The sequence below is a fragment of the Ornithodoros turicata genome, chromosome 1 (assembly GCF_037126465.1).
Source record: "Ornithodoros turicata isolate Travis chromosome 1, ASM3712646v1, whole genome shotgun sequence".
Taxonomy (NCBI): Eukaryota; Metazoa; Arthropoda; class Arachnida; order Ixodida; family Argasidae; genus Ornithodoros; species Ornithodoros turicata.
Window position 1 is genome coordinate 137,821,352 of NC_088201.1, and position 26,312 is coordinate 137,847,663.

At 43.0% G+C, this 26,312-nt stretch overlaps 1 protein-coding gene across 4 annotated transcripts in view; it reads right to left on the reverse strand.

Annotated features, from left to right (window-relative positions):
* Positions 1-1,144: 1,144 nt before the first annotated feature.
* Positions 1,145-26,312, reverse strand: part of LOC135369754 (uncharacterized) — a 74,454-nt gene continuing 49,286 nt past the window's right edge. For 3 of the 4 annotated variants that reach the window (XM_064603281.1, XM_064603274.1, XM_064603295.1), the window contains 6 exons: positions 22,497-22,608; positions 18,495-18,569; positions 18,134-18,257; positions 16,467-16,559; positions 15,974-16,006; positions 1,145-1,377 (listed from right to left, as the gene is read on the reverse strand). In XM_064603281.1, coding sequence (XP_064459351.1) covers positions 1,261-1,377; positions 15,974-16,006; positions 16,467-16,559; positions 18,134-18,257; positions 18,495-18,569; positions 22,497-22,608 — 554 coding nt within the window. In that variant the 3' untranslated portion in view covers positions 1,145-1,260. The remainder of the gene's footprint in view (positions 1,378-15,973; positions 16,007-16,466; positions 16,560-18,133; positions 18,258-18,494; positions 18,570-22,496; positions 22,609-26,312) is intronic. The other variant, XM_064603289.1, reaches the window with a different exon arrangement.

Consider the following 26,312-nt stretch of genomic DNA (forward strand, 5'->3'; position numbering starts at 1 on the left):
AGGTCCTCGTTTCTGTTTCCTTTTTGTTACTTACAGTAAAAACTGTCAAATTGGAATGAAAATGCGACATTCTTGGAACACATATGTCGTCTCGTTTGTGCATTATCTGGAAAGACCAACGCTGGACAGCCTCTTACACGTTCAATGCCTCGATGCGCAATACAATGTGCGAATAGTGCCCTGGAATATCCCCACGACACGGTTTGCTCAGTGTACACCAGGGGGCGATTCCCAACCTTCTCGGCGCCATATTTGCGCCAATTGCGCGTGGCAATTGATTTAGTTCACATATGTATGTGCAGCTGCGAACATAATTGGTTGCACTGCTTAAGGTTTTTTTTTCAGTTTTGGCGTTTCCTGCGTGAAATCTTTTCACATACAGTAAAAAATACAATGGGCAAAAGAAAACCTGAAGTACAAAAACCTTGTGTGAATCACATCTGACTGAAAAAAAAAAAAAGTGGTTTTGGTATTGAATCATCCCCGGAACGCCCGTGCTAATGGGTTTGCAGCAAGCCAAGCAGCTGCTCAGGCAGATGGCTGAACGCATGCCAATGGACCATTTCCGAGAACGCGTATGCGCATGCCCAGCCCTTGAGTCCGCCATTTTTGAACGGAAAACATAGCCATAAACCCACCTGCGGGCGACTGTCATGTTCATTGTGGGGAGATAATCGGTTTCAAGGTTACGCAGACGTTTGACGTCTGATAATGAGTACAATGCGCTTTCACTCTTTCCGCATTATTCTTCCAATCTTCTCTTGCTACTTTCCCACGCAACGTACGTGCCAGTTCGTAAAGCGGCACCGTTATTGGGGGGAAAAACACGACGTTCGACATTCCGCCGCCAGGGGCGACGCGAATATGGAAACGGTCCGTTGCAGGAAGTGCACCGCTGCTGTTCAGAGCACATGAAGTCTTAACTTCAAATGCCTGGAACACACGAAGCGATGTACGCGAATAGAGGGCACCGTTCTTCGTCGAGCCATATAAACATCTGGTATGACTAGTTTCCTCCATGGATTCTGAGGGGGAACTTTAGAGACGATCTTGCGTGTCTTTACGTGATAACGCTATAGGTGTGCTGTTGGCATAGGGAAAAGCGAAATGCGAAAGAAAAATAAACAAAACGGTAGTATTCTACTGACACTGTTGAAATCGTTTATGGGACTAAGATAGTGAACAACTGTTCTTCTGTACGTGATCAAAATGAAGTTCATCAACACTAAAGGGAAGTCCGTCCGACGTTCTTCTTGATGTCTATGGAGCTGCACAGATCTCGTCGTCTTTGTAATAGGAGTCCCCCATATTCCAGTATTTGCGTGCCAGAGCCTTCACGTCGCTGTATTTCATACCACAGGTATGGAAGAAACATATCTGCGGAAATGTAACGCATTAAACATTTCATGGCACATGAATGATAAAGAAAATAAAGCAAAAGGGACCAGTGTTGTCGCTTGGGGGGATCTCGCGGTACGATCAAACAAGTACTCTCCAGTACTCATTCTAGTCATTGTCCGTCCTAACTTTGCAGGATCAACCTGTTTTCATTAGTTGTTACGCTGTATGTGGTAGGCTCTCGTATTGTAGTTTGCAGCTTCTCAAATGGTCCCCGAAATGGTGGACACTAAAACGCTGGGTTTCTCGCATTGCAACAGCGAGACCAACAAAGTGTGGGGATTATGCTGTCTTATAAAAACACGTCACAGCTGCAGTCATTGAATCTTGATCTAAGGAAACGAAAGGGAGAACACGGCACACAATTCCGTACAAGCAACGTGTGGAAATTATGGATAAGCGCATGTATCAACACAGCATTTCTGAATGCTATGTTGATACATGTGCTTATGATATATGATGCATTCATGATGAATGCATTATAGTGAGTTTATACCAAACAAAAAGTTCACAGAGTTGTGAAGCAACACAAGAAATACGAGAACTAATGGGAAGAACCTGGGGGTGAAGACTGGACGCGGTTACAAGCATTGATTTCCCCAGAAATTCACTGCTGGGGGGTGGGGTGCCGAGCTTTCAAGGGGGGGGGGGGTGTTGCAATTTCTGGAGGGGGTGTTGAAAAACATCCCCCTGGTGTTGTACACCCCCTCCCTCGGGGGGGGGGGGGTGTAGGGAAATCCCTGGTTAAAAGTTAACCAACTCTACGGTGCCCTCGTGTATTGAGCCCCTGCGGCTCAACAGCAGATAATTTTGATATACGAAACATTATTCACGATATTTTTTTTATTTTTCGTTTGATATCATTAGTGCCGCCAAGATTCTATAATGACGATTTCTAATTGGGTATTAATGATATGCCCGGGAAGAATAAAATGCACAGAGACTAAAGTTGGACGACTATTGATGATGTACTGGACGTTACATTTCCTGCCCATGATTAGGCAAAACACGTTACATGAAGTACACTGCAGAGAATCACGAATTCGGAATGTATTTATATTACTAGAGCAGGCCGTGTGCATATAGGATACAACAGTACGTCTATGCGCATGAGAGAAAGAAAAGGTTCAAGAAAGCACGGTGACAAAGCGTTTGTTGACTCAGGACGCAGCAATAACGGGGCATTCGCAGACGGGCCACAACACTATGGTGGAAAAGATGAAGCAACGTGCACCTCCCGTGCAGTTGTTGCGGAAGTAGAGAGTTTTAGAAAACCGTTACCCAGCGATCGGAAGGAACGCTGTTCTCTATCTGAGGAAGACCGCGTACGCGGGAACGGAAGCGCGGCTTCTGCGTTTTACGTTGGAACGACCGGCTCATCTTTTTGCGCTCCGTCATCGACGTTGTTTCCGTAGCATAAAACAATATGGCAGCCTGCAACACCTCGTCCACTGTGTCCCAAGTGAAGACTACAAGTCTGCGCCTCAGTACGAGGGACTACATCTTATTGTTAAGAGAAGCCGTATACTTTGTACCATACGCGCCGGCTACGGGGGGCTTGGGGGGCCGAATGGGGGGCAGAATAGAGTGTTTCATGCGAGTTATCATGAATATACTGTAAAAATTTGCCTCACAACGTCGCAACACCATTCCTGACACCCTGTCCGACCTGTGTGTGTGTGCATGGACCAATGTGTGTGCATGGAAGGAGGGGACATTCTGCCCCGGCACCCTCCGGTAGATTGAGAGCTCTCCGCGTATGCCTTGTAGCATTCGAAAACACGAACTTGTGGTCTCTGGACGCTGCAAACCAAGTCAGAGTGAAGGCTGGTTCACACTGTCACGTTTACGCTTGCATCTACGGGTTACGGGCGCTTACGGTGGGGGTTGCCATGACGATGAAGAGACGGCGCCCGTCAGATCGTTTCCGCAAGGAGTTGAAGCAACTTCAACTTTTCTCCCGCAAGCTCCGTAACCGTAAGCGCACTGGCCAATAGGATGGAAGAAAAGTTCGGATGCCGCGCAAGCGTTTTGTCTCACGCGTCTCCTTGCAAAGATGGCGGAAACATTAGATGTCTTAGAAGCTCTTATTCTCCTAGTTGAGAAGTTTCCCTGGCCATACAATAGAAAAAGAAGCGACTACAGCGATGCCACGAAAAAAGAAAACTCATGGATGACAATTAGCATAGCAGTGGGTCTGTCAGATGATATCTTACTCAAGGAATCTGACCGAAGTAGCGAGTTGTACTTTGCACTGTCGACGATGGCGTTAAGCTAAGAACATGAACAGTTAAGAACATCGTCAGGTAATATATGATTGTCTTCCAAAGCAGCCAACACCGGGGTGCTCGACCCTGGACGCCATGCTAGTCTGGGGCTCTATTTCACTTTTCTTCGGAAGGATGGCGCTCTAGGAGGCCGCTCCTCATTGGAGGAACGGAGCGCCGAAACGTAGTAATGTGAACGATGGAGGAACGGTAGCCGGCAACGAGATGGGTACTACGTAAGCGCAACCCGTAGCCCGTAAGCGCGAACGTGGCAGTGTGAACCAGCCTTGAGTAGTAGCATATGCCATCATGGCGGGTGATAGTGATGAAGTGACCGGGAGGCGTATTTCCAAACCCGCTCCTGTACAACCATTGTACAACAGATCGCCGCCGCCGCCTCCAGTTAGCACGCCCGCGGCGATGTACTGCGTATCCCGGCAGCAGCAGAAAACCCTGAAATGTCATGGCGGCCGCTATATTCGTGTTCGGAGCATGTCACTGGACGGCTAATGAGTGAGAAGTAAATGATAGATGTGTTGAGGTGCCTTGCTTTTGAGAACGTGAGACCACGGATAGTCAACGTTTTCAGTTAAAGTGACAACGTGCTGCTGCTTCCCGTCTCCGGTATGAATGCCCATTGTCGTTCAAATTATTTTGAGAAACATAACTCGAACAATGAAAAACCGAATTTAGTTTAAAGCTTTGTTGTGTCTAAGCACCTTCGATGGACTGTGTAACATTACGAGCAATAATCGCTGTCAACTTTACTGCAATTATTCATAGTGATCACTCTATGTGGAGTTGTTGATGAGGAACGTTGTAATTCCATTATTATAGAAAATAACCGTCGTCGAATTATGACGTGGTCGTGGCATACCTGCAAAAACGGCAAGATGTAGTGCATGTACTGAAGTCTGTACGCAGTGAAGTAAACACAACACTTAAGTGTGTACCGATACGTTTCGAACAGCCTGTTCCGAGGTCCAGGAAACGGGCAAACGGTCACAATTGCTCAAGTTCATCATATAAATCAGAACCAAATATTAAACAAAAAACATGAGCGTGTGCACCACACTTTTGTAATGCAGCGTGTAACTTTTTGTTTGCACATTGACATTGCACGTTGGCAGCACAATATGTAAAATTCCCGGTTACAGTGAAGTGAAGTATGTACTAGACAAGTTAGAAGTTAGTGTTGGTAATCTGAGACCTGTCCTTCTATTTGATTATCACAACTTGGTAAGTCCCTAATATTAGCATCGGACACTGGACAACCTCTTATATTCACGCTTGCTTGTGCAACTATGGCCTACTCTCATTAGATGTTCTGAATCTCCCTGGCAGGACAATTTGCTGAAAGCCATAATGCTGTACAAATTCATCACGGTCCCTTTGTGGCCTTTTACAACAGGCCAATACATGACTTTTGGCATGGCAAGTTTGGCATTGTGGATCAGAATAGTCTATTTTGTACAAAACTTCATTTAAAAAATTACTGGTGGGTGTTTTCAGAGCTTATCGGATAAAACCAAAGCCGTATCCCTAGTCATGCGATACTACCATCATTAATGTGCCGTGTTGTCCCATCAGACTGAGATAATAAAAAGCTACTGTGGTGGCAAAATCGGGTGAAAGCTGTTCAAGCGTTGGAGGTTGTGTGCAATAAATAACAAGGCTTCCGTGGCAAAACAGATGTGCATGTACTATGATATGCATGTAGACCAAGCAAGTAATTCACTCTGCAACAGACTATCCGGTGCTGCCAAAATATTTATCAATGAACATTTGTCACCGTCAAATAAACAACTGATGGGCGCTGCGGTAGCACGAAAAAAGATTAACAAACTGGAAGCATCTGTGGACAAACAAAGGAAAGATTTATGCCAGGAAATCTGATGACTCTCCAGTTCTACAGATCAAAACCAAGGAAGATATCAATTTTATGTCGTAGGGCTGAGACGGCGAGTGCACCTTTAGTTCTTGTGACCGATCAGTATTTCTGCTCCATATTTCTCTCTACAGGACCTAGACGAGAAATATTTGTGTAACACATTTTCTTTGTTTCATTTAAATGTGCGTAGTTTAAATAAACATTACGATGAACTATGTTCATTAATTACATCAACAAAAAATCCCATAACTGTATTTGGGCTTTCTGAAACTTGGTTGAGAAAGGATAATGAAGTATACTACTCATTTCAAGGTTATAACACAGAATTTTCCAGTCCCACAGTCGGTTGCCACGGTGGAGTAGCGCTACTTGTGAATGAGGTGTTGCCGTACAGGCTGAGAGGAGACATTATAATCGAGTGCGATTTCTGCGAATCTATTTTTGTGGAGGTCTCTTCTGACTTTTTTAGTCCTGACTCATTAGCATTTAAGGGTAAAGACGTTATAATTGGTGTCATATATAGGTCGCCCCAGTGTAGCGTGACTGACTTTCTTGTAAAACTAGACGAAGTTCTTAGTGGTCTCCTTCTCTCCCAATGCAACATTATAATAATGGGTGACATTAACATCAACATGCTTCAACATAGTCAGTCCGGTGAGTACTTGCATACTTTGCTTGCGATTGGTATGGATCAGTGGATCCGAGAGCCCACTAGTACTCCGGCTGACTTTGACGGCAGCTTAATAGATCATGTCATATCGAATTTGAACGCGACTGTTTTCAAAGCTGGGGTGGTACCGTGCGATATGACGGATCATGATATCATCTTTGCTGTTGGATTGTTATCGTCTCATGTTATCACAGAACAAGTGACTCGTTCCCAAATCTGCGACTTTGATGTGGCAAGAACACTCCTGGGTGGAGTGGATTGGTCCTTTGTAAACACTGACATTTCCGCTGCTGCTAAGTTTAGTAAATTCCACAAAGTGCTCCTCGAATGTGTTGACGCATCATCTAGAACCATTTTGCGATCTCGGAGACAGATAAGACGTAAGCCATGGGTTACGGCTGCCTTGTTGCGATCCATAAACCATCGCGCTAATATGTATCAAAAGGTGCGCAATAATCCTGATAATTTGAGAATAAAAGAACGGTACATAAGATATCGGAATCTGACGACGAAATTACTACGCGTGTCAAAGAGAAATTATTTTCAACAAAAATTTTCTGCCGCGTTTGGAAATCCACGACAATCGTGGAATCTTATCAATAGTGCATTAGGGAAGGTGAAGCCAACTTCTGCTGTCTTAAACATAATAGATGACACCGGAACCCAAACTAGTAATCAGAAAGCTATATGTAATATATTGAACAAACATTTCTTAAGTGTTGTTTCACCGGTAGTTGCTGGCGATAATGAAAGGCAAGACAATATTTTGCCATCCCACAACGAATACACGTGTTTCTTTTCACCTTCTTGTCCCGGCGAAGTAGAATCAGTCATTCGGAGACTGAAACAAACCGCAGCTGTGGGGTACGATAAGATATCGGTTTCCTTTCTCAAGAACACAGTATGCTTGATATCTGAACCCTTGTCGTGTATTTTTAATGAGCTGATAAGCGAAGGATGTTTTCCTGATGAATTAAAAATTGTCAAGGTCTGCCCTATTTTTAAAAAAGGTAGTAGAGTACAACCGGAGAATCTATCTTGCCCACACTTGCTAAAATATTTGAACGTCTACTGCTTACTAGACTTGAGGACCTTTTTCAGAAACACAATTTATTATCAGACTTTCAGTTTGGATTCCGTAGAAATAAATCCGGAATTGGCTGCCCTCTCCATTAGTGAACTGATTAAACGTAATATAGAATCAAAATTGTTAACCATGGGCGTTTTTGTGGATCTTAAAAAAGCGTTCGACACTATAGATCATTCTCTATTGTGCATAAAATTGGAACGCTATGGAGTCCGTGGCGTCGCTCACAGTTTAATACGTAATTATCTCCGGAATCGAAGACAATTTGTACAACTCGGGGAAACGTCTTCATTTCTTGGGTCCAATTCTACTGGTGTTCCACAAGGATCCATTTTGGGACCGTTTTTATTTCTTGTTTACATAAACGACTTGGCTTCATACCTTAACTCTCAAACAATCTTATATGCAGATGACACATCAATCTTTGTTGAGAGTCATGACGTTGTGGACTTGTATGCAAAAGCTAATAACGTTCTTTTAAGGTTAAACACCTGGTTAACTTACAATCAACTCGTAGTCAGTCCAGCCAAATCATCCTATGTCTTATTCAAGCCACCACAAGTGCACATTCGATCACACGGCATATCTCTGGCCCTAGGTGCACATATCATTGAGAGACGTTCGTCAGTTAAACTGTTAGGCTTAGTGTTTGATGAACATCTCTCATGGCATGAACATATTTCGCACATCTGTCAAAAAATATACTCAGGTATATATGCTATTGTCAAACTTCGATATCTCTCTCTCTTATCAGTTCTCAGAACAGTATACATGTCACATATTCAAAGTTATATATCTTATGGCATTGAATGTTATGCATTGACATACGATACACGACACATCCAGTGCGCATAGCCCAGAATAAGGCGCTTCGTGCCATGTTATCGCTATCGCCTCAAGAAAGTGTCTCGTTTGTATATCATGTTTTCAATATACCGTCGGTTCAGGTTTTGCTTATGTGTAGATTGTGTGTAATTGTTTTCAAACTGCGGCACAGTCTAATTTCCGTACCGTTTGTAAGTTTACAGGCCAAGACCTGCGTAATCCCATTAAGGAATCAGGGATCATTTGTCTTGACTTTGCGTAGTATTCGAACCAACTATGGCTACTTTTCTTTCCAGTATTTCGCGGCCAAAGTTTGGAACTCGCTTCCACCTTATATTCATACTTGTAATTCGTTAGTGGTTCTCAGGAAGATGATTCATGATTATTTCATGGGTGAAAGCGCTGTGTAATTGTCGTTGATGCTTTACATATCAGGTGTTGACTCTTCATGTTGTTGATATTGGTGTTTTCTTCTTTGATTGAAAGGTCCTGGTCCTGTATGAGTCGTTTGTAATACTAATTATTTTTTTATATTTTTTTTTGTGTGTTTCCTAGCGATCACTGTCGTATGTCAGCTTGAGTTGTATGCATACAATATTGGATCAATTCCACGCCTATGGCGTTTGATCCTTCTAATTCGTGCCGTATAATGCATTCAATTTCTTTACCCCATTTTGTATGGCATTACCTCTGTACAAGCTGTAAAATAAAACATTTGAACTGAACTGAACTGATAGTGATTTCATGGAAAGGACAGAGCTGTGCAACATCACAATATTAGTCTGTCAGCACTTTAGATTGTGGAAGCTGGGATACGTTAGGAAACATTGTGAAGTGAATGAAGACAGGGAACATATGAAATGAACAGAGATGACACATTACGCATCTGACATAAGTTGTTGTTGTTGTTTTTTTCATAGCACGGTAGTGTATGATGTTTTTTACAGGGCTGCAGTGCTCTTGGAATTGCAATCACAGCATCCTGTGACACTTAAACCTCCATTTACATGAATACGTGTATGTGATGTAAGCAAGCAGTGACATGATGGTTTGAGTATGATCAAGATGAGGTCAAGTGAGTGTGTGAACACCTGTATTCAAGGTTTTTTTTGTTAACCCCTACGCCGTCTACACATTCGCTGTCGGTGCGCCATATGTGCTCTGCAGTTCCGGACCGAAACTGCGACTTACATATTGACTACGACTACATTGTCAGCAACACTTTCACCATAGGAACACCTCTCATTGCCGTCTGCTCCAGATTGGCTGTAACTTCGTTGGCCCTCTCCTTGGCCTTGTCTTGCACCCCAACCAGTGGGCTGTCACTGCTGCTCTCCTCTGTTTTCTCCGAGTCTCAGGGCTCGTGAACTGCATGTGACGTTGTTCTAGTGTCTCTTTCCTTCTGTCTTTCTTACCTTTTCCTTTCTTCCCTTTTCCTTCTTTTTCTTTGCATTTTTTTTTCTTTTTTGGCATAGCAAACCGGCTCTTTGCCCGGCTAACTTTTCGTATCTATTTTCTTAATAAACATACCCCCCTCCCCCTACGCCTTGACCAGTAAACGTGTGGACCTAGAGGTTTGTTTGCCCACTGTATCACTTCATTCCTGGATAAAAATAACCTGAGCACGGATTTACACGAACATATACGTATGTTCGTGTTGCTCATGCTCAAGCTTGTTTCGTCCACCACCTAGACTGCGTTTACGCTAGTTTATCAATCACAAATGTCTTAGCTCCACGATTTATATCTGTGGCGCAAGTATCCTTTGCTGTGTTCTGCAGAACGAATGCGGCTTTATTTTACCGTATAAGTACCGTAAGTTTCTTTTGAGCCCCAACATTCGCGCAAGAAGAAAATCCCAGCAAATCCCTGTCTTGTATTGTATTTCCTAGATGATGATTCAGAACTGACAGCAGAAGGGATGCTGATAATTTGACCAAAACAACCAGCGAGACAAAGTACAACATGGCGTAACGCACTAAACGCAGGCACCGCTCAGTGTTTGATGAATTCCTTACTATTGAGAGTGGGATATCAGAAGGAAAATCAAGAGGGAAGCTCAGCAGAATTAATTTACGTGCAAAGGGGCATGTAGGTTCACGTGGAGAGTGACAAAGGGCTGGCTGTGGAACGTGCAGTGGATATGACGCTGCGAAGATATACAGGCAAATCCGAAATTAAAGACACATAAGATACAAAGCGAAAATCTAATTGACAGACTGTAGTTATCACAAATGACCATTAAATTTTCTTTGAATATTCTGGTTCTGGTTCTTTTATTTAACACTTTCTGCTTACAAGGTTTGATGCGGTCCCTAACATACACATTATACAGTTCAATGCTGCCCTGCAGATAGCATTTGAGATAACTGCAACATCAATGACATCCGGAAGAGAACAAAGGGAAAATAAGTTACAATACATCAGACAATCGTTGCCTGACAATGTAAAGACTAGACGGATGTTTTATCTATGTTGGAAGTCCAATCCAATTTTTCCCTGCAGAGTACTGGAACATTTGCAGCCCATAATTCGTGCGAGGCTGGGGAAGACGTATAGAGAACTCACTTCTGGAATTGTACTGCTTTATGATATAATTAACTGTAATTAGCATTGAGTCGAATATGCCGTGCAACAATTAGTACATGAGCAAATGACATTTGAATATTATCAACGTGTGTATGTCCCTAATTTCCAGTAACCTAAAACAGAAAGAAACCGATTCACGTGGAGGAAGTCCCAGCATGACTCGTAACGCATTCTTTTGAAGTGAATATAATGGCTCAATAGTTGATTTATAGGTAATACCAAATGTTTCCAAGCAGTAAGATATGTGAGTATGGAACAGGGCGCTATACACAAGGAATGGAACACTTAGCTGTACTACATGTTTTAAACGAGAGAGTGCAAATAAACCTTGTGTAAGCTTTTGCCTCAGATACGCAGCGTGTGGGAGCCAGCTAAGACAGGAGTCCAAATACACTCCCAGAAACTTAACCGAGTGAACCTGCTGTAGCCTTACGCCACAACAATTGACATCGTGATTCTGATCCATGATTGTCTTTTGCCGGGGATGAAAGATCATGAAGCATAATTTAGTTAGGTTTATTTTTAGTTTGTTTGCAGCAACCCAGTGGGAAAGCCTTTGAATAACAAGGTTAACCTTTACAAGGACTTCAGGAAGAGAGGTGCCCTCGACAAATATGCTTGTATCATCCGCGTATAATACCGTCAGTGCAACAGTAATTCACCCAAGCACCACAATGTACTGAAAGTCGAGTGCAATAGGGGTGGACGGTATGTGTTTTATCAATGTTCCTTAGTTTCACGAGTCTGTTTGAGGCCTTCCACCTACCCGTCTACCCCTATTGCACTCGACTTTCAGTACATTGTGCTGCTTGGGCCATAGCGTTCGAGTTTTTTCAGAACGTGATGGCTGATAAGGTCAGAAGCACGGGAAAGATCAACAAAAACGGCCGTTGTTAATCTTTTGTTATCTAGGTTCTGCTTTAGGTATTCCACGATATCTACCAGAGCCAGCTGAGTTGACTTTCTCTTCGTGAAACTGTACTGTGAGGGCGTAAGCAAATTCCTGTCATAAAAAAAAATTGCAATCTATCTAATATGCTTCTTTCAACAACTTTGCTCATGGCCGACAGTACAGATATTGGGCGGTAATTTGTGGCAGACAGCCTATCACCCTTTTTAAAGACTGGCACAACCTTCCCAATTTTTAGATGCTTTGGGAATGAACCTTCCATGAACATCAAATTGATTAACACAGCAAGGAGTACAGACAAAATGTGTCTGAAACGTTCCAAAATAAATACCGATATGCCATCATGACCCACTGCTTTTCTGCTATTTATCTTTTGTATCATGCCTTCTACCTCTGTTGGTGTAATTGGAGAAAGGAAAAACGTGTCATCATTACGCTGAGGCAATGGAAGCTCCCGAAACCTATCATAATTTTTGCTAATCAAAAACGCATTTTGTGAAGTGGTCGCTAAATATCTCTGCAATTTCTTCCGGTCTAGTAACAAGCCGTCCACTGGGATCGCAGATGGCCGACACTTTCTTTGCTGATGCCCTCCGATTCAAGGCTTCATTAACCAAATTCCAGATTTTTTTAACTGTTGCCAGACGCATTATTAAAGCACTTGTGATAGTATGAAATTTTCGCCTGTCGGAGTACCTTGCGGAGAACAGCAGCATAAGCAGAATAACGGTTTTTTAGGGCCACATCATCCGAACGACTGCGAAGCTTTTTGTACAAATTGTTTTTATGCTTGATGCATCTAAGTATGGCAGTTATCCATGTTTTTTTTTTTTTAATTCTATTCCTCTTAGTGAGAATTACCTTGCGTGTCGTAGCTTGTATCGACATGTTAATTTTAGCAACGACGTCATTGCATTTAATTTCCACTGAAGCGTCAGAATCTAAAAACGTCAAATCAGCCATCTCTAAAATAGAACCTAGCGCCTTGTAATCGATGACAGATCTTTCTCTCACACTGGTGTCGCGCCTTCGGGTAGCTTTGTTAGACTGGCATAAAACATCTTGAAGCTGTCCGAACAAGGGCACTTCATATTAGTCATTCGCGTTTCTTGCGGAATGTCCCATCATTTTTATCTTATGACTACGACAAGCTTTCAAATTACCTGCACTTGCTTCCTCTTGTTAACCGCCGCCACATTCATGACATGATGTTTCTTTCTAAATGTGTGCACTCCATATTTGATTCCCATTTTCTGTTAGGCCGCCTAAATTTTTCTCTCTCACGTGCTACTTTGCAGAATCCCCCAACATTCTATGTCAGCCACTGCTGTCCTAATGATGCCCTTACACGGTGCCAATTTTTTTTTAACTCGCTTCCTTCATCTCTTGATATTTTTTCATCATCATGTACATCATTTAGGTGCCATATCTTTTCTCATTTTTTGGAACTTTCTTTTCTTTGACTTATTCCGATAATTTACCTTTTGTTGCCGTGCGATTGTATGTGTTTCTCACATTACAATGTGCGTGTGATCTTTCTTTGTTTTCGATTCAAGTCATGTACTTTCTTTTTCATGTACAGTTTTGTTTTTTTTGATTGCATAGATCGTGTCTTGTAGGTGGTGCATATTGCCTGTATTTGCCTATTGTATTATTGTATTTGTATATATACTGTGTCTATTTGTAGTGCATTGTATTGTATATGTGTGCGCCAACATTAGGGTGGTCACGACCGTTCTTGGGCACCAATAAAACATTATTATTATTATAAATATCAACTCATGTTCCTTGATCCCCGTGGCAATCACTCCACAGTTGACATCACTCTCCTCAAAATTAGTCGTAACATGATCAATAATGGTAGAAGTAGCATCATCTACTTCATCATCATATTCATTGTGGAATGTGCAGTGGGGGCATGTGGTAAGGCAGAAAATCAAGAAATGTCTTATCTAACTACACAATAATGAATTGATCGAAAAAATGAACGTATCTATCCAAACAACAAAAAGTATGAATGGCATTCCTCACTGTGAGGTGAGTAACGCAGCATGTTTCATAATGTGATCGTGATACCTATAGTCTTGTGTTGTCCTCTTCGTACTATGTGTTCCTCAAACTCAAGGAAATGTTACCTCTTTCTATGGTTTTTGTCTTTGCTGGCAGCATTTCATTCTGTTTTATTTTGTTGCTATTTGGTACACTTGCTGTATTTGAGCATACCAATGTTTGTGCATATTATGGATGCTATTTCTCCTGTTCGTTGCCACAATTACCTGCTTGGAGTCAGAAGTACTGAATAAAAACACTGATCATGAGAAAAGCTCAGTAGATTCTTTGTTGTAGTACACCGTACAGTTGTTCAAAATTAATAGTTCCGTAAAGATAGTGCAGTGTCTCCACTTATAACTAGTGTACATGATTTTTATGTCAACATGAAAGAGGCCAACAAGTATCAGCAAAGAGGTCTAAGCAGAAAGAAAAGGACACCATCTGAATGTATTAATAGGACTCCATTTCACAGCGAATTAAAAGTTGGAAAATACAACCCGAATCACACAACCCCCCGAACCCGAAAAGTTAGGACGCACAGGTGTCCATACACAGAAGTGTTATATTTTTGTATGTACTATGTACATACTTCAGTACATACAGTAGGTCTTGGTGTTTTTGAAGATGCGCCATGACCAAGTCATAATTCGACGGCGGTTTATTTCTTTAATGACTTAATTCCAATGTTCCTCGTAAACAGCTTCAGAGAGTGGTCGCTATATGAAGAATCGCAGGAAATACCGTTACGACGGGATTGGAAAGCGTTATTTTTTACTGCTACACTCCATCGAAGGTGACACACAACGAAGCTTTAGCCTATATTTGGTTTTCCACTCTTCGCGCTTTGTTTCTCACAATAATTTGAATGACAATGGGCATTCATGCCATCGCAAACTAGAGACACGAAGCAGCAGCCGCACAGACACAGCAGCCGCCGTTGGAATTCACCAACATTTGAACCGAAAGCAATGGTCCCTTAACTTGAATTTAACGCTTAACTCTGCTTCACTAACTGGGTTTACTGCCACTGAAACATTCATCAGGTCACCAACTAACGTTTGTGAAAAAGAATTGAGCATTAGCTTCAAGTTTTAGCCGCCCTTGATCTCGGTTCAAAGTTGACCACTTAGTGAAACCTTGCCCCAGTCCTGGTTTCACCAACGCGTGTTAACATTTGAACCGAGATCACCAGACCCTTAATTTGAATTTAACGGTTAACTCTGCTTCACTAAACGCAGTTATTGTCACTTAAACATTTATCACGTCACCAACTAACGTCTCTAAAAAAAGAACTGAGTGTTCACTTCAAGTTTTAACGGCCCTTGATCACGGTTCAAAGTTAACCAGCGTTCGTGAAACCGGGCACTATAGTCTAGTAGAACCGGAAGATTATGCCCCACTAGGTCCCCCGGATTCCCAAGATCACATTCATTTACGAGTGCTATACAGGGAAGTTTCTCGTTGCTTTCGACAAAATCGGCTCGCCCAACTGGCTTGAGAAGATTACCAAAAATTTAGTTACAGGAGTACTAATGCCAAATTGTACGGAAGAAATATCCGAACTTGTCATGTGTTTCTTTTTTTTAAATTCCGTGTTAACGCCGCGAAGCAACTGTGGCTATGAGCGGTGGACAGATGGAGAGAGGAGAGGAGGAAGGAGAGGGGGACGTGGAGGTTAGTATACGTCATCACTCACACAACAGAACTTCACCGCATAGCACGATGTGCTCCAACCACTGCCAAGAACGATAGGGTTATCGCCTCTGATTCGAAGGGAGAGGGGGGGGCATACACCTTTTTGTGGCAATTTTCATATATCCAGATTGCCAGAAAAAGGCGTACGCCCACCTCTCTTCGAATCAAAAGCGATAGCCCTATCATTCGCGGCATTGGTTTGCGCACATTGTGCTATGCGGTGAAGTTCTGTTTTTAGAGTGATGGGCAGACTTCGGGGGACTGTGCGCATATTTGTCTGGAAAGTCTTCGGAAAACCCAGGGAAAACCTCAGACAGCCGGTCAGCACAGCCGGTCCCAGGATTCGAAACAGTGTTCCCTACGAGTCTCGGCGTGGTAAGCGATCATCCTAACCACTATGGCACGGGAGCTGGTTTTGTCATATATTTGTCATGTCATGTATGTATTTTGTCATGTATTTGTCATGTAAACACTGCCAAGAATACAATGGAAGCATCCGGTACTGTTGAGTCAGAACAGCCGACTTCATCTTTGTCAGGTGCTTTCTTAGCTTAGGTTTTCTTCATGGGAGAAACGTTTATGGTTTTACCTGATCATCTTTGTCGTAGCAGCGATGTGAACTCTGAAACAGAATCAGATACTAACGTCTTATCGAGACCAGCAAAATTATTGCCTGTACACTACACTCTTAAAAATGAACTTCACCGCATAGCACGCTCCTCGCCAACCATAATCTCGAATGATATGGTTATGTGGCCTGATTTGCTGAAAACGGGAGGCGTACGCCATTTTTGTGACAATTATGAACAGCACTTCGTTGTACGACAACACTTTCGTGTTTCGAGTCACTGCGAAAAGGTTTTGTCCATTCTGCAATCTCACACTGTGACGAGTTCAACAAAATAATCAGATATACTGTCTGAACCGGATCTGTACAAGGAAAGATGTATGTTGTTTCGAGACGCTCTATGGTGTACAACAAAGCTTTCGTTGAATGTTCTGTTCTGTTCAGGATACACCGCTGGAAAGATCATCGTGGAATGATCATTCAAAATATAAAATGTTTACAATGGGACACTTACTTCTTGCACAGCTGGGCAGATACCAAGGAATGGAACTCTTACATCTTCAAGATTGCAAACAACTGTGCACTGATTTGTAAGTTGAAATTGATTCTGGAAACCAGAAACCGCATGAGTTTATCGTCCCTTTCCGGTGACAGATGTAAAACGAGTCAAGTTCTGCCAACTGAACGTCGCACAAGACGAATTTACTTTTGCATCACATGCGCTTTACATATTAAAGGCTCAAACATGTTCTTAGGAATCCTCTGCACGCGTATCTGTTGAATCGCTGCTAACATGGAGTCGGTGCACACTCAGTTATTATTGTTATTCTTTTTTTGCATCGTTAGGTGATTGATGAGGAACCGAAAAAAAAACAGCTGTGATAAGCCTCTCTGAAGCACAATGGACAGGTCTAATAAAATGACGAGAGCAAAGTAAATTATCCATGAGCTGGTGGCGGGATTCTCACTCCAGCTTCGGTTGATAGACATAAAACCCCATAAATTCGGCTTGTCTCTTGAGCCTGACCTAGTCCTATTGACAGAAGTATGAGGGTGGTTCAATAAACAATATCAGGAAACAAATTCAGAACTGGGTCATTCAATACCAAAATGTCTTGAATGCCATTTTGCGACGGGACACGTGACGTACTTGGTGAGAAAACGACAATTTGCGACAAGATAGCTTTTGTCGCAAATTTCAGCCAAATCTTTTGTATGTGATTACAAAACATAACACATTCGAGAATCGTTGGAACTTCATTACCTCTGTTTGTCGAGTGTTTATGGCCGGAGGAAACTAATAATTCGAGCACTTTTGAAATTTTGCACCGAGCTGTACGATTGTGTCAGAGTCGTTTAAACTATTTAGCACAATTGTCTATGAGGCATAGAATGTGTTTTGAGGCGCACAGAAGTGGAAGCGCACTGAAAAAAAGAAAGAAAAATATCAACCTGAGAAACGTTGATAGTATGACCCTCAAGCATATATTTTACAAACTTTCATCAAGAGACATTTAGTCTTGGTTGCGAAAAAGCGAAAAAGAACTTAACTAGCACCTCACTCAGCCCCCGTTACCCCGCAAGGCTGTTTCACCGCATCATGTATCGCTGCTGTTCCCAAGCGAACACTGCAACTCTGGAACGCTGATGCCTTGCTGAGACACATTGTTAGTGCAAACACGAAATCACGAAAATCCCCCGGCTGAACTTGTGAACAGGTGGCGCTATCGAAGAAATTTCTTTTCTGGTAAAGATCCTTGGGACATCGCCCATGAACTGAGTAGTGAGCGGCTCATTTGCATACGATCACTAATTAAATAAACGTCTTAACTTTTAAATTTTACTTCGCACGCTTACGGTACCTCTGTTTTAGGCATCGGAACCTTCGGCGAAGAATATTGCAAGAAAAAAAACGCGTCGACACTTAGTAATTTTTACGAGTAATTAATCGCTTTTGGTTTACATATTTCTTGCGCGGAGCACTGCACCAATGCGCTCTTTGGATCAGCTATCCGGCTGTCAATTTCGTGTTCATCCACCTGGTTCATGCACGGGGACGGCGAAATTATTCAGCCGGGGGACCTTCATGAAACCTGTTTCGCGAAGGGCCCCCGGCTGAATAACACATGAATAACACATACTGCGGTAACATATAACAGTATACTTATGAACTTTTCATACCTCAAGGAGCACGGCGTACATTGAGGAGCATAACTTTGTGAGATTCATCCGAACCATTCCTGAGAACGTTGGTGCCACAAATGTTTCGGGCGATGTGTGACACTTGGAACTTACAAGGATCTTGCTGCAATAAAAAATTGTAATAAAAATTAGTAGTAAAAGGTATCATGTACATCCCAAGGTTACATCCCATGATTACATCCCAAGCTCCTCAGCCAAACATATTACAGGAGAAAACGTTAGAGTCAACAAGACGGCCTGCAGTTTCATATATCATATTTAGATTGCAAACAGCTCCAGGCAGTCATTCCTATGTGCTCGCGATATCAATATTTCTGCGAAATTCGTTTTGGAAACTTACTCATGTGCGTCTCTCAGTTGGCCGTAGACACATGCAGTGTGCAGATCGCCGGAGCAGGTGTTTGGCGGTGTTAGGCTGAAAGAAATGTAAAACATATCTATCCTGTAAAGTAGGAGACGTCTCTGATGTTTCTGACTGCTTTTTTTTTTTTGCCTTTACAATTGTCCTGGATAAAGTCGAGCCTACGAAGCGATTAGTATGAGGCAGGGCGAAGTGAGAGTTTTAGTAAGAACGAGCAGGAAATTTAGGATTCAGCGTGAAAGAGAGGGACACAGCGAATCTGATGATCACAGTGAACTTTGTTGCTGTGTCACATATATTTACATAACAAAACTGAATACATCTACACCGCAACGAACGCGAAATTAAAAAAGAAAAAGAAAAATAGCGGGCTACCTGGTGATGCAACGTGGAGTAACGTGATACAAAGTCGTTGAACTTCTCAGAAAATGCGGTGATTATTTTGTACTGAATAGGAAAGTAATTGATTTGAATTGAATTTTAATTTGCGCATAATGGTTCGCAGACACTGGTCAAATGTAGAAGAACAACTGCAGTCATTTATTTGTTTATTTTACTTATTTATTTACACACCCTCAAGGCCCAGAGGGGCAATTAGAGGGGAGTGGGGGTGTTACAGACAAAAATGGGCAAACATATATGACATGATAAGTGGGTAGCACAAATCATAACATCTAAACATCAACCATACACATCACACATTAAAACACAAGTCTGGAGGTCTCCCGCCAAAAGAAACAAAAAGCCGTACAGGTGGGATGTACAAGTTACATGTGTTCCACGTGTCATGATGTAATGCTAGAGAGGATAACGCGCTGTGGGGTTTGGCGCGAAGAAAATCTTTTATTATTTTTATTTTTTTGTGGCAACCATCTCGCAATGTAGTTGACCGATGTGAAAGTGAAGCATTTGGGAGCCCGCAGTTTGTCCCTCAGTGAGTTTGAAGGTAGCACAACACGGCAACCGTCCACCTTCTGTCTTTTCATGTGCCATAAACGAGCTTCCTGCGTGGGACATGTGGACGCCTTGCGACAACTGAAGCCCCATCCATACAGCGACCGGGAGGACTTGTGTGCATACTACTGCTGATATGCTTTAGAGAAGCGACAGGTTTCAGCGTGTCAAGCTCACAATCAACCTCAGAATCGATTGTCGTGCCGTTGCCGGTGACGAACCCCTGGAGTGAATGATACACACAATTTTGTTCGTGTATTTTGAGAGCCATTGATTTTAATTATCCGAAGCACTCACATGAGACCTGTGCGGATGACGACATGCCTAAATGGATTTATTGCAACGTTTGGACACAGGAAAACAACATGGAAATCCCGAGAATGACGGTTTGTTCATGTCGGCAGGCCGACGCCACGACGAAATATGACGTCGCCCTCTCGCATTGTCAGTCTCGCTTGCAAAATGTAATATATGTATAGTGTAGTATTCCAATGAACGCAACTGCCTCGAGAGAATCTCGCCTGGCAAATGCGGCCGGGTACTATGCTTTGCCGCCAGAGAGCCAAAAACCTACACGCGCGCGCGATTCCCGTGGCGCCATCTATCATCCGAGCTGAATTTTCGGCGCAGAGACCAGAAATTTCTGAGCGGTGAGCCCATGCCATTAAACAAAAGGAAAAGAAAACAAACAAACAAACAATAGTCCTAGGATGCAGCTTCAGGTAGCTCATAAATATAGTTTTGATATTTGACAGCGCCTCAAACTGCGTTCACATGAATGCGACAAAGGAGCATCGTATCCAGTTATCGCAACAGATGCTCTCCGACCAATCAGTCCACTGCCCCAACCAATCCACTGGTCGGGATATGTGCGATGTGGTGCGATAGCTGGATACAAGGAGGTTATATACTAAAACTTCTAGCTGGTGTGGAATAGGCGACCGAGCGGTGGTGCCAGCGTCGCCATCCGGAAGGTCGAGACCGAGCGTCGCCATCTTGGAAGGGGCAGAAACAAAGCGAATCAATAAACACATGCTGACTGAAGTAGCTCTACAATTGTGGTTTTATGCTAACATGCAACATAATTACTTTAAAAAGGGTTCAGGCCATCTGCCCCGTTTAAATGTACCGTGAAGTACAGCTGCGAATCGCTCGATAAAACTCTCTTAACCCCCTGGCAAGTGGGAGCATCACCTACCAAATCGAATATTTAGTGCTCATAAACACACACGTCAGACGAACTGATTATTTTTTCTTATTGAATTCCCGCAAGACGCAGATAAAAAAAAAAGGAAACTTTGTGGGCAACCGTACTGGCGGTGTCAGTTTCCCCCCCTTCCTATATGACCGCCCGCTTCACCCGCTCGTTTCCAGTCGCTGGTATTGCGAATCGCCACTCCAGAAGTTTTGGTGTGTAACCTCCTTGGCTGGACACGATGTGCTTCTGTCGCACTGATGTACCCGCGGCTTCAGAAGAGCATGGAAACGATACAGCGCAATTGGAGTTTAAAAAGTGATGTTGCGGCGAGAGGTTCGCGTAGCCCGTCGTCCAGGTTACTCCCCGGCTACTGTGACCTGGGACCGGCAACACGCTTCATTCGCTGGGAAAAATTCGTCTGCTGTGAACACGGTGACGTGCGACTTGTTCACTGCTATCCATTACATCAAAATGAAACAGGAAAGGAGACGTTTTAAAAACGGTATTACGTTCACCGATGGTATGTCAGCGTGGTACTTTTATCTTTGCTTTGTCCTCGAGTAGGAAATAGCCATGCCGTCTCACATGAGGCGGCATTCAAACTGGCAGTTTGCGAACCGTTCAGTGTTGCACATCTTCAGGTGCCTTCGAGGTACAGCCTGTCTAAAGTAGAATGCCCCCACGATTGTGTCGCATGAGCTGAGTCAAGAAGGCCTGCGGTGATGCCGTGTAGATCCGATTTGCCGCGCCCATGCCGTGTGGAAATGCCGCGCACTACGAACGGCGCACCCGTCTAAGCCGTGTTGATGACCGATCGCGGTGACGTCACTTCGCGATTGCTCCCCTGAGCGCACAGGCGTTGTCAGGGCTTGTCACGAAGTCTCTCCAGGAGGGAGGACTGAGGAGTAACCGAGAAAATCTGACGGCTGCCCTGTGCGCTACGCAATATTCTCTACGTTCACACTTATTCAGCGAAAACACAATACACTGGACGGGAATTCTAGACACCGCATGAAAAATATATATATTTTTTTTCCTCTTTGACTGCTCGTGGAAGAACAGTTCCTCAAGAACATTGTTTCAGCAGTCAGCGCAGCCTTAACGAGCTTGCGTAATTTTATTTTAGTAATAAGAAGCGGTCAGCTAGCGAATGAGAAATGAAACACGAAAAATCGTATGTATCGAATGTACAACCCAAACTGAACGAGATGCACGATGATTTTGCATTTTCTCCCTTTTCATACTGCGGCAGAGGACGTCGCTGCGGTTTCCTTTCCTGCACATTACACACCTGAGGCCTGTACTATGAAATTGTCGAATTTAAACCACAAAGTTCAGATCTGTTAGGTAACGAAATTAATATTGAAAGCTCATTAACACTAGGGCTGACTTTCCGAGTCTAGATTGGTAATATTGCAAATGGGTATAGGAAAGCGTAACGAGCATTTATGAAAATTTGGGTCCGCACAAATACGTTGCGGTGGGAAAGTCGCAGTACAGTACCACAAGAACAGCCCTACAGCACCACACTTTCGTCCTGAGGACCTTTTATCCAAACAGCACGACAAGAAGTTTTTCTAAATCCATTTTTGATGTCCATACGAAGGGTGTACGCAAATACAGTCTCAGAAAACAACATGCACTGGAATAAAGCTGACAGCCCGACTTATGTATCATATACGTTTGGCGGAAACAATATATTGTGAATGATCTATGCTGTTGTGTTGTGTTGTGCTTTTCGTAGATTGCAAGGTTATACCGGGTTCATTCACGGCGCACATGTACAAACAAGTAGTGTGCAATGAACGAAAGCAAAAATAACAACTCACACTTTGAGGAAGAGGTCTGTCATTCGTAGGGTTGCTTGATATGACCCTGGGTCGTCAGTGAAGAGAGCAAACTTGTCGCGTTCGCACATTTGGGAGTAATTGAGAAGCATACCTGAAGTAGCAAGGTATAGCGTATAGGTACACACTAAATGCTTTTACACCCTTTCTGGTGTCAATTGGATGCGTCATATCGCACACCCTTTTGAGTGTAAACCCAACACCCAACATAGTTGCTGTAACACCTTAACCATGGAGTGCAATAAGTAAACTATTCACACTGAACATTTTACACCCTTTTGAGGGCGAGGTTGTTGTGCCATAACTCACACCCCTTTGAGTGTAACAGTTTCTAGGTGTAATGAAATACACCTACCTCTCGAGGTGTATTTGACAACACCCGCCCTTTTACTTTACACTTTTACACTTAAAAGGGTGTGAGTTACGGTACACCCACATTACCTCTGAAAGGGTGTAACGTCTACTTAGCGGGTATTAGTGTTGTTGGTCTACACTGGTAATTGGACGATACCCTGATTGAACTGGTGTAAAAAAAACACCCTTAAGCAATGGGCTAAGGTGTGGAGCTTCCATAGTAGTTCCATAGTGAGTGTATCCATAGTGAGCGTAGCATATCAGCCAAAGTAAATGAAAAACGTGAACCTGTAATGCATTGTGCTCTCCCACTACAGCAAATCCGAACTGGTGCCATATTGGACCAATATACGGTCTGATATACGGAGAAGGATATACGCGCTTAAATTTATAGATAAATTTGAAATATTGCATAAATGGGATGACGAAGCAAAAGCTCATTTAGAAAGCCATTTCCTTTCTAAGAGAAAACAGATACTATATACATTGCCTGTCTTGCAAGCGTCAGCAAATTCGACTCGCGTTCCAGGCAAAGCGAAGGTTGAAGTGACCGAAGTTTAATATGATTATATACACCAAAAACGCTGAAGCAAGGAATTGTTTGGTGTATCAACTCACCACCAAGATAATGTTTGTTTCTTACTGGTACATCGAATCCTGCAATCGAAATTGTGCTCATGGAACCCAATAAAAATGTCCATTGGTTAATTTTCGACGGTTTTCTCTGTTGTCGGGCAGGGGCTGTTTGGTGCATTTTGCTTAGGGCACCAATATACAGGGCACTTTTTTTTATTCGTTACAGATTTGTATAAATAAGCTGTGAGAGCAGCAGAGATTTGGAGGCGGTTTTATGGCCGGCCGGGCGTCCCGTCGGAAAGTGTACGTAACTACTCGGTGAGTAATCCCGGTGCCGGCTGTGCTGTGTGGGGTTTTTCCTGGGTTTTCCTCAGACGCTTTCAGACATATGTCGGCATAGTTCCCTTAGAGGCATAGAAACCTTAAGGGGTATGCTGGAAGGAAGCCTCCGAAACTGGGACCTACGGGCAAGCTTAGCGCCATATTGAATCAGCTATCGTTGCCGCGGCGCATGCGAAAGAAGAATCCGGTCAACATACACCAAACATAACGCAAAAAAAAGAGGTTTTTGGAGCAGCACCACATAGTCCTAATCCATGAAACCCTAAGATCTGAAAGAAAGAAAAGAAACAGACACTACACGGACGCCACATGGGGACGCGGTCTCTGCCGCTGCCCTGCTACGTCGACCATCCTTGGCTTCAAGCCTGGATAGGGAGCAGGGAGTGACAAAATAATTAGCCAACGGAAGCAGCAGAGAACGCGTTGCCAACATTTTTTTTAAATTACGCCTCCTTTCACGGCCTAAAAATACGCGGCGTTCCCTCGGCTGATTCAATATGGCCTCCTCCGAGCGCATACCTTGAAAGAGGGAAGAGCCCTGTTCAAATCCTTTGCTCTCCTTCGATCCTCCTCCCCACCTTTCCTTCTAGCCTCTCTCCTTAGGATTTCTATGCTTAGAGGTCGACCCAGAACGCACATTCCCCCAGGGCGCCTGTTGTGACGTTGCCCACCGCCAGCCGCCACTCACCGGCCAAGATAAGGCGAATGTCGTGTCGTTTCAGCGCTCTAGAATGTCGTAGTTCTGGTTTTTGACACCTTGCATAGCGAAATTTAGAAATTTGTATCTCAAGTTGATGAATTTTAGTTAATTTGTCGTTCAGTAGTTGCATACCCTGATCTGCAGGATGTCCGCCTGGCCCTTTTTTAAACCGCTCTCACAGCTCTTTTAAATAAAAATCTGTTGGGAGTATAAAAAAAATCCAGTATGCGTATCTACTTGCTAGTCGATATATTTAAAAGAAATGATATAAACAAACTATAGAAAAAATCAATAAGTGACAAGAAAGCTACTTTAAGATAAACACTTGATAGAGAAGAAGAATTTTCTGACATATTAGTTGTATGGACGTACAGTGCTGTACAAAGATTTACCGAACACGCTCCGGCGTATTCCTTCCATAGAGTGAAACGCTAGCAACGAATACGTACCGTGCGGGATTGCAAACAGGTGACCTGGGCACATGCCAGTAAGCCCGTACGATCCCATTCGCTGCTAGTGTGTCACTCTGGGGAAGGAAGGGCGCATTCCGGAGCGTGTTCCGTAAACTATTGTGCAGCACTGTTCTAGTAGGTATTAGCCGTGGTACTACTATTATGGATGAACATCACCAGGTCGCCGCTTCTTTGCCATATTAGTTGTATAGCATTGCTGTGCGGGGGTCTACCGGTAGCCCTAGCTATCTTTTCGATAGCTCTTTCCGAAGATGCCAGAGATGGGCAGTATTTAAATACATTGTAATTAAAATACTATTTAAAATATAAATACTTTTATTTATATTTAGTATCTAAATACAGACTTACCAATTAGAATACAGAATACCAATGTTCGGGTATTTATTCTTGTAAATACTTTACAAATACTCCTAAATACACTATATACTGACTCGTATCTTTAAGTTGCCTTGCATTTGACCTTACGGGAAGAAGACTGAGTTTGGGGTGCAGTTATGCCGTGTTTGCGCTAGCATGCACATGCGACAAACCATTTTAGAGGCAAGTCTCTCACTGTTGCTGCGGATAACCGTCGCGACTACCCAATTACCTTGTCGTACAAAGCATCCTCGTCAAATTTAATACCAGCATTTGTTGATTGGCACCAGTGGAGATTCTGTTCTCCCATGCGAATCCGATTGTACGGCCGAACAGATGTCTAAAACGTGCAGGCTTCGAGAAACTTCTAATATTAAAATCGCCATGATAATCTAACAAATACCTGCTGTTGTTCGTTGCTCATTTGTTGCTGATTTGTTATGATCATCGTTGTTTCTGCAATTGGAGATGATATTTTCCTCACAGTATTTATAGTAGTAGTTACGGTATTTAAATACAGTATTTATATTTAGGTATTTAGATACTGATGTTGAAAAGTATTTATGAAGATTATTTAAATACCCCTTTCAACAAAGTATTTTGTATTTATATTTACATACTAAAAAAATGTATTTACGCCCATCCCTGAAAGATGCCTACCGGGCTCTTCACACATTGAAATATTGTTGTTTGCACACATTGTTTCTCTACACAGCAACCGCGAACTGAGGCGTACTAGAAAACTACACTCCGCACAGAATTGCGACATTGACGTTCGGGACAATGCAATCCTTGGGTGTAGCCTCTTCTTTCAGCGGTGGGCTTGGAACGCGAAGTACATGCTGGTGAAGACACCAAAGTCAATAAAAGCTTAACTTCATTTGTGTGTACTATAAATGCAATGGAGCGATCCGTGGCCCTCGTGAAGGTATATGTGTTAGTGAGACGGTGGCCTTCCGCGCTGTTTTGGTTTAACTATGTCTACCACCTTACTGC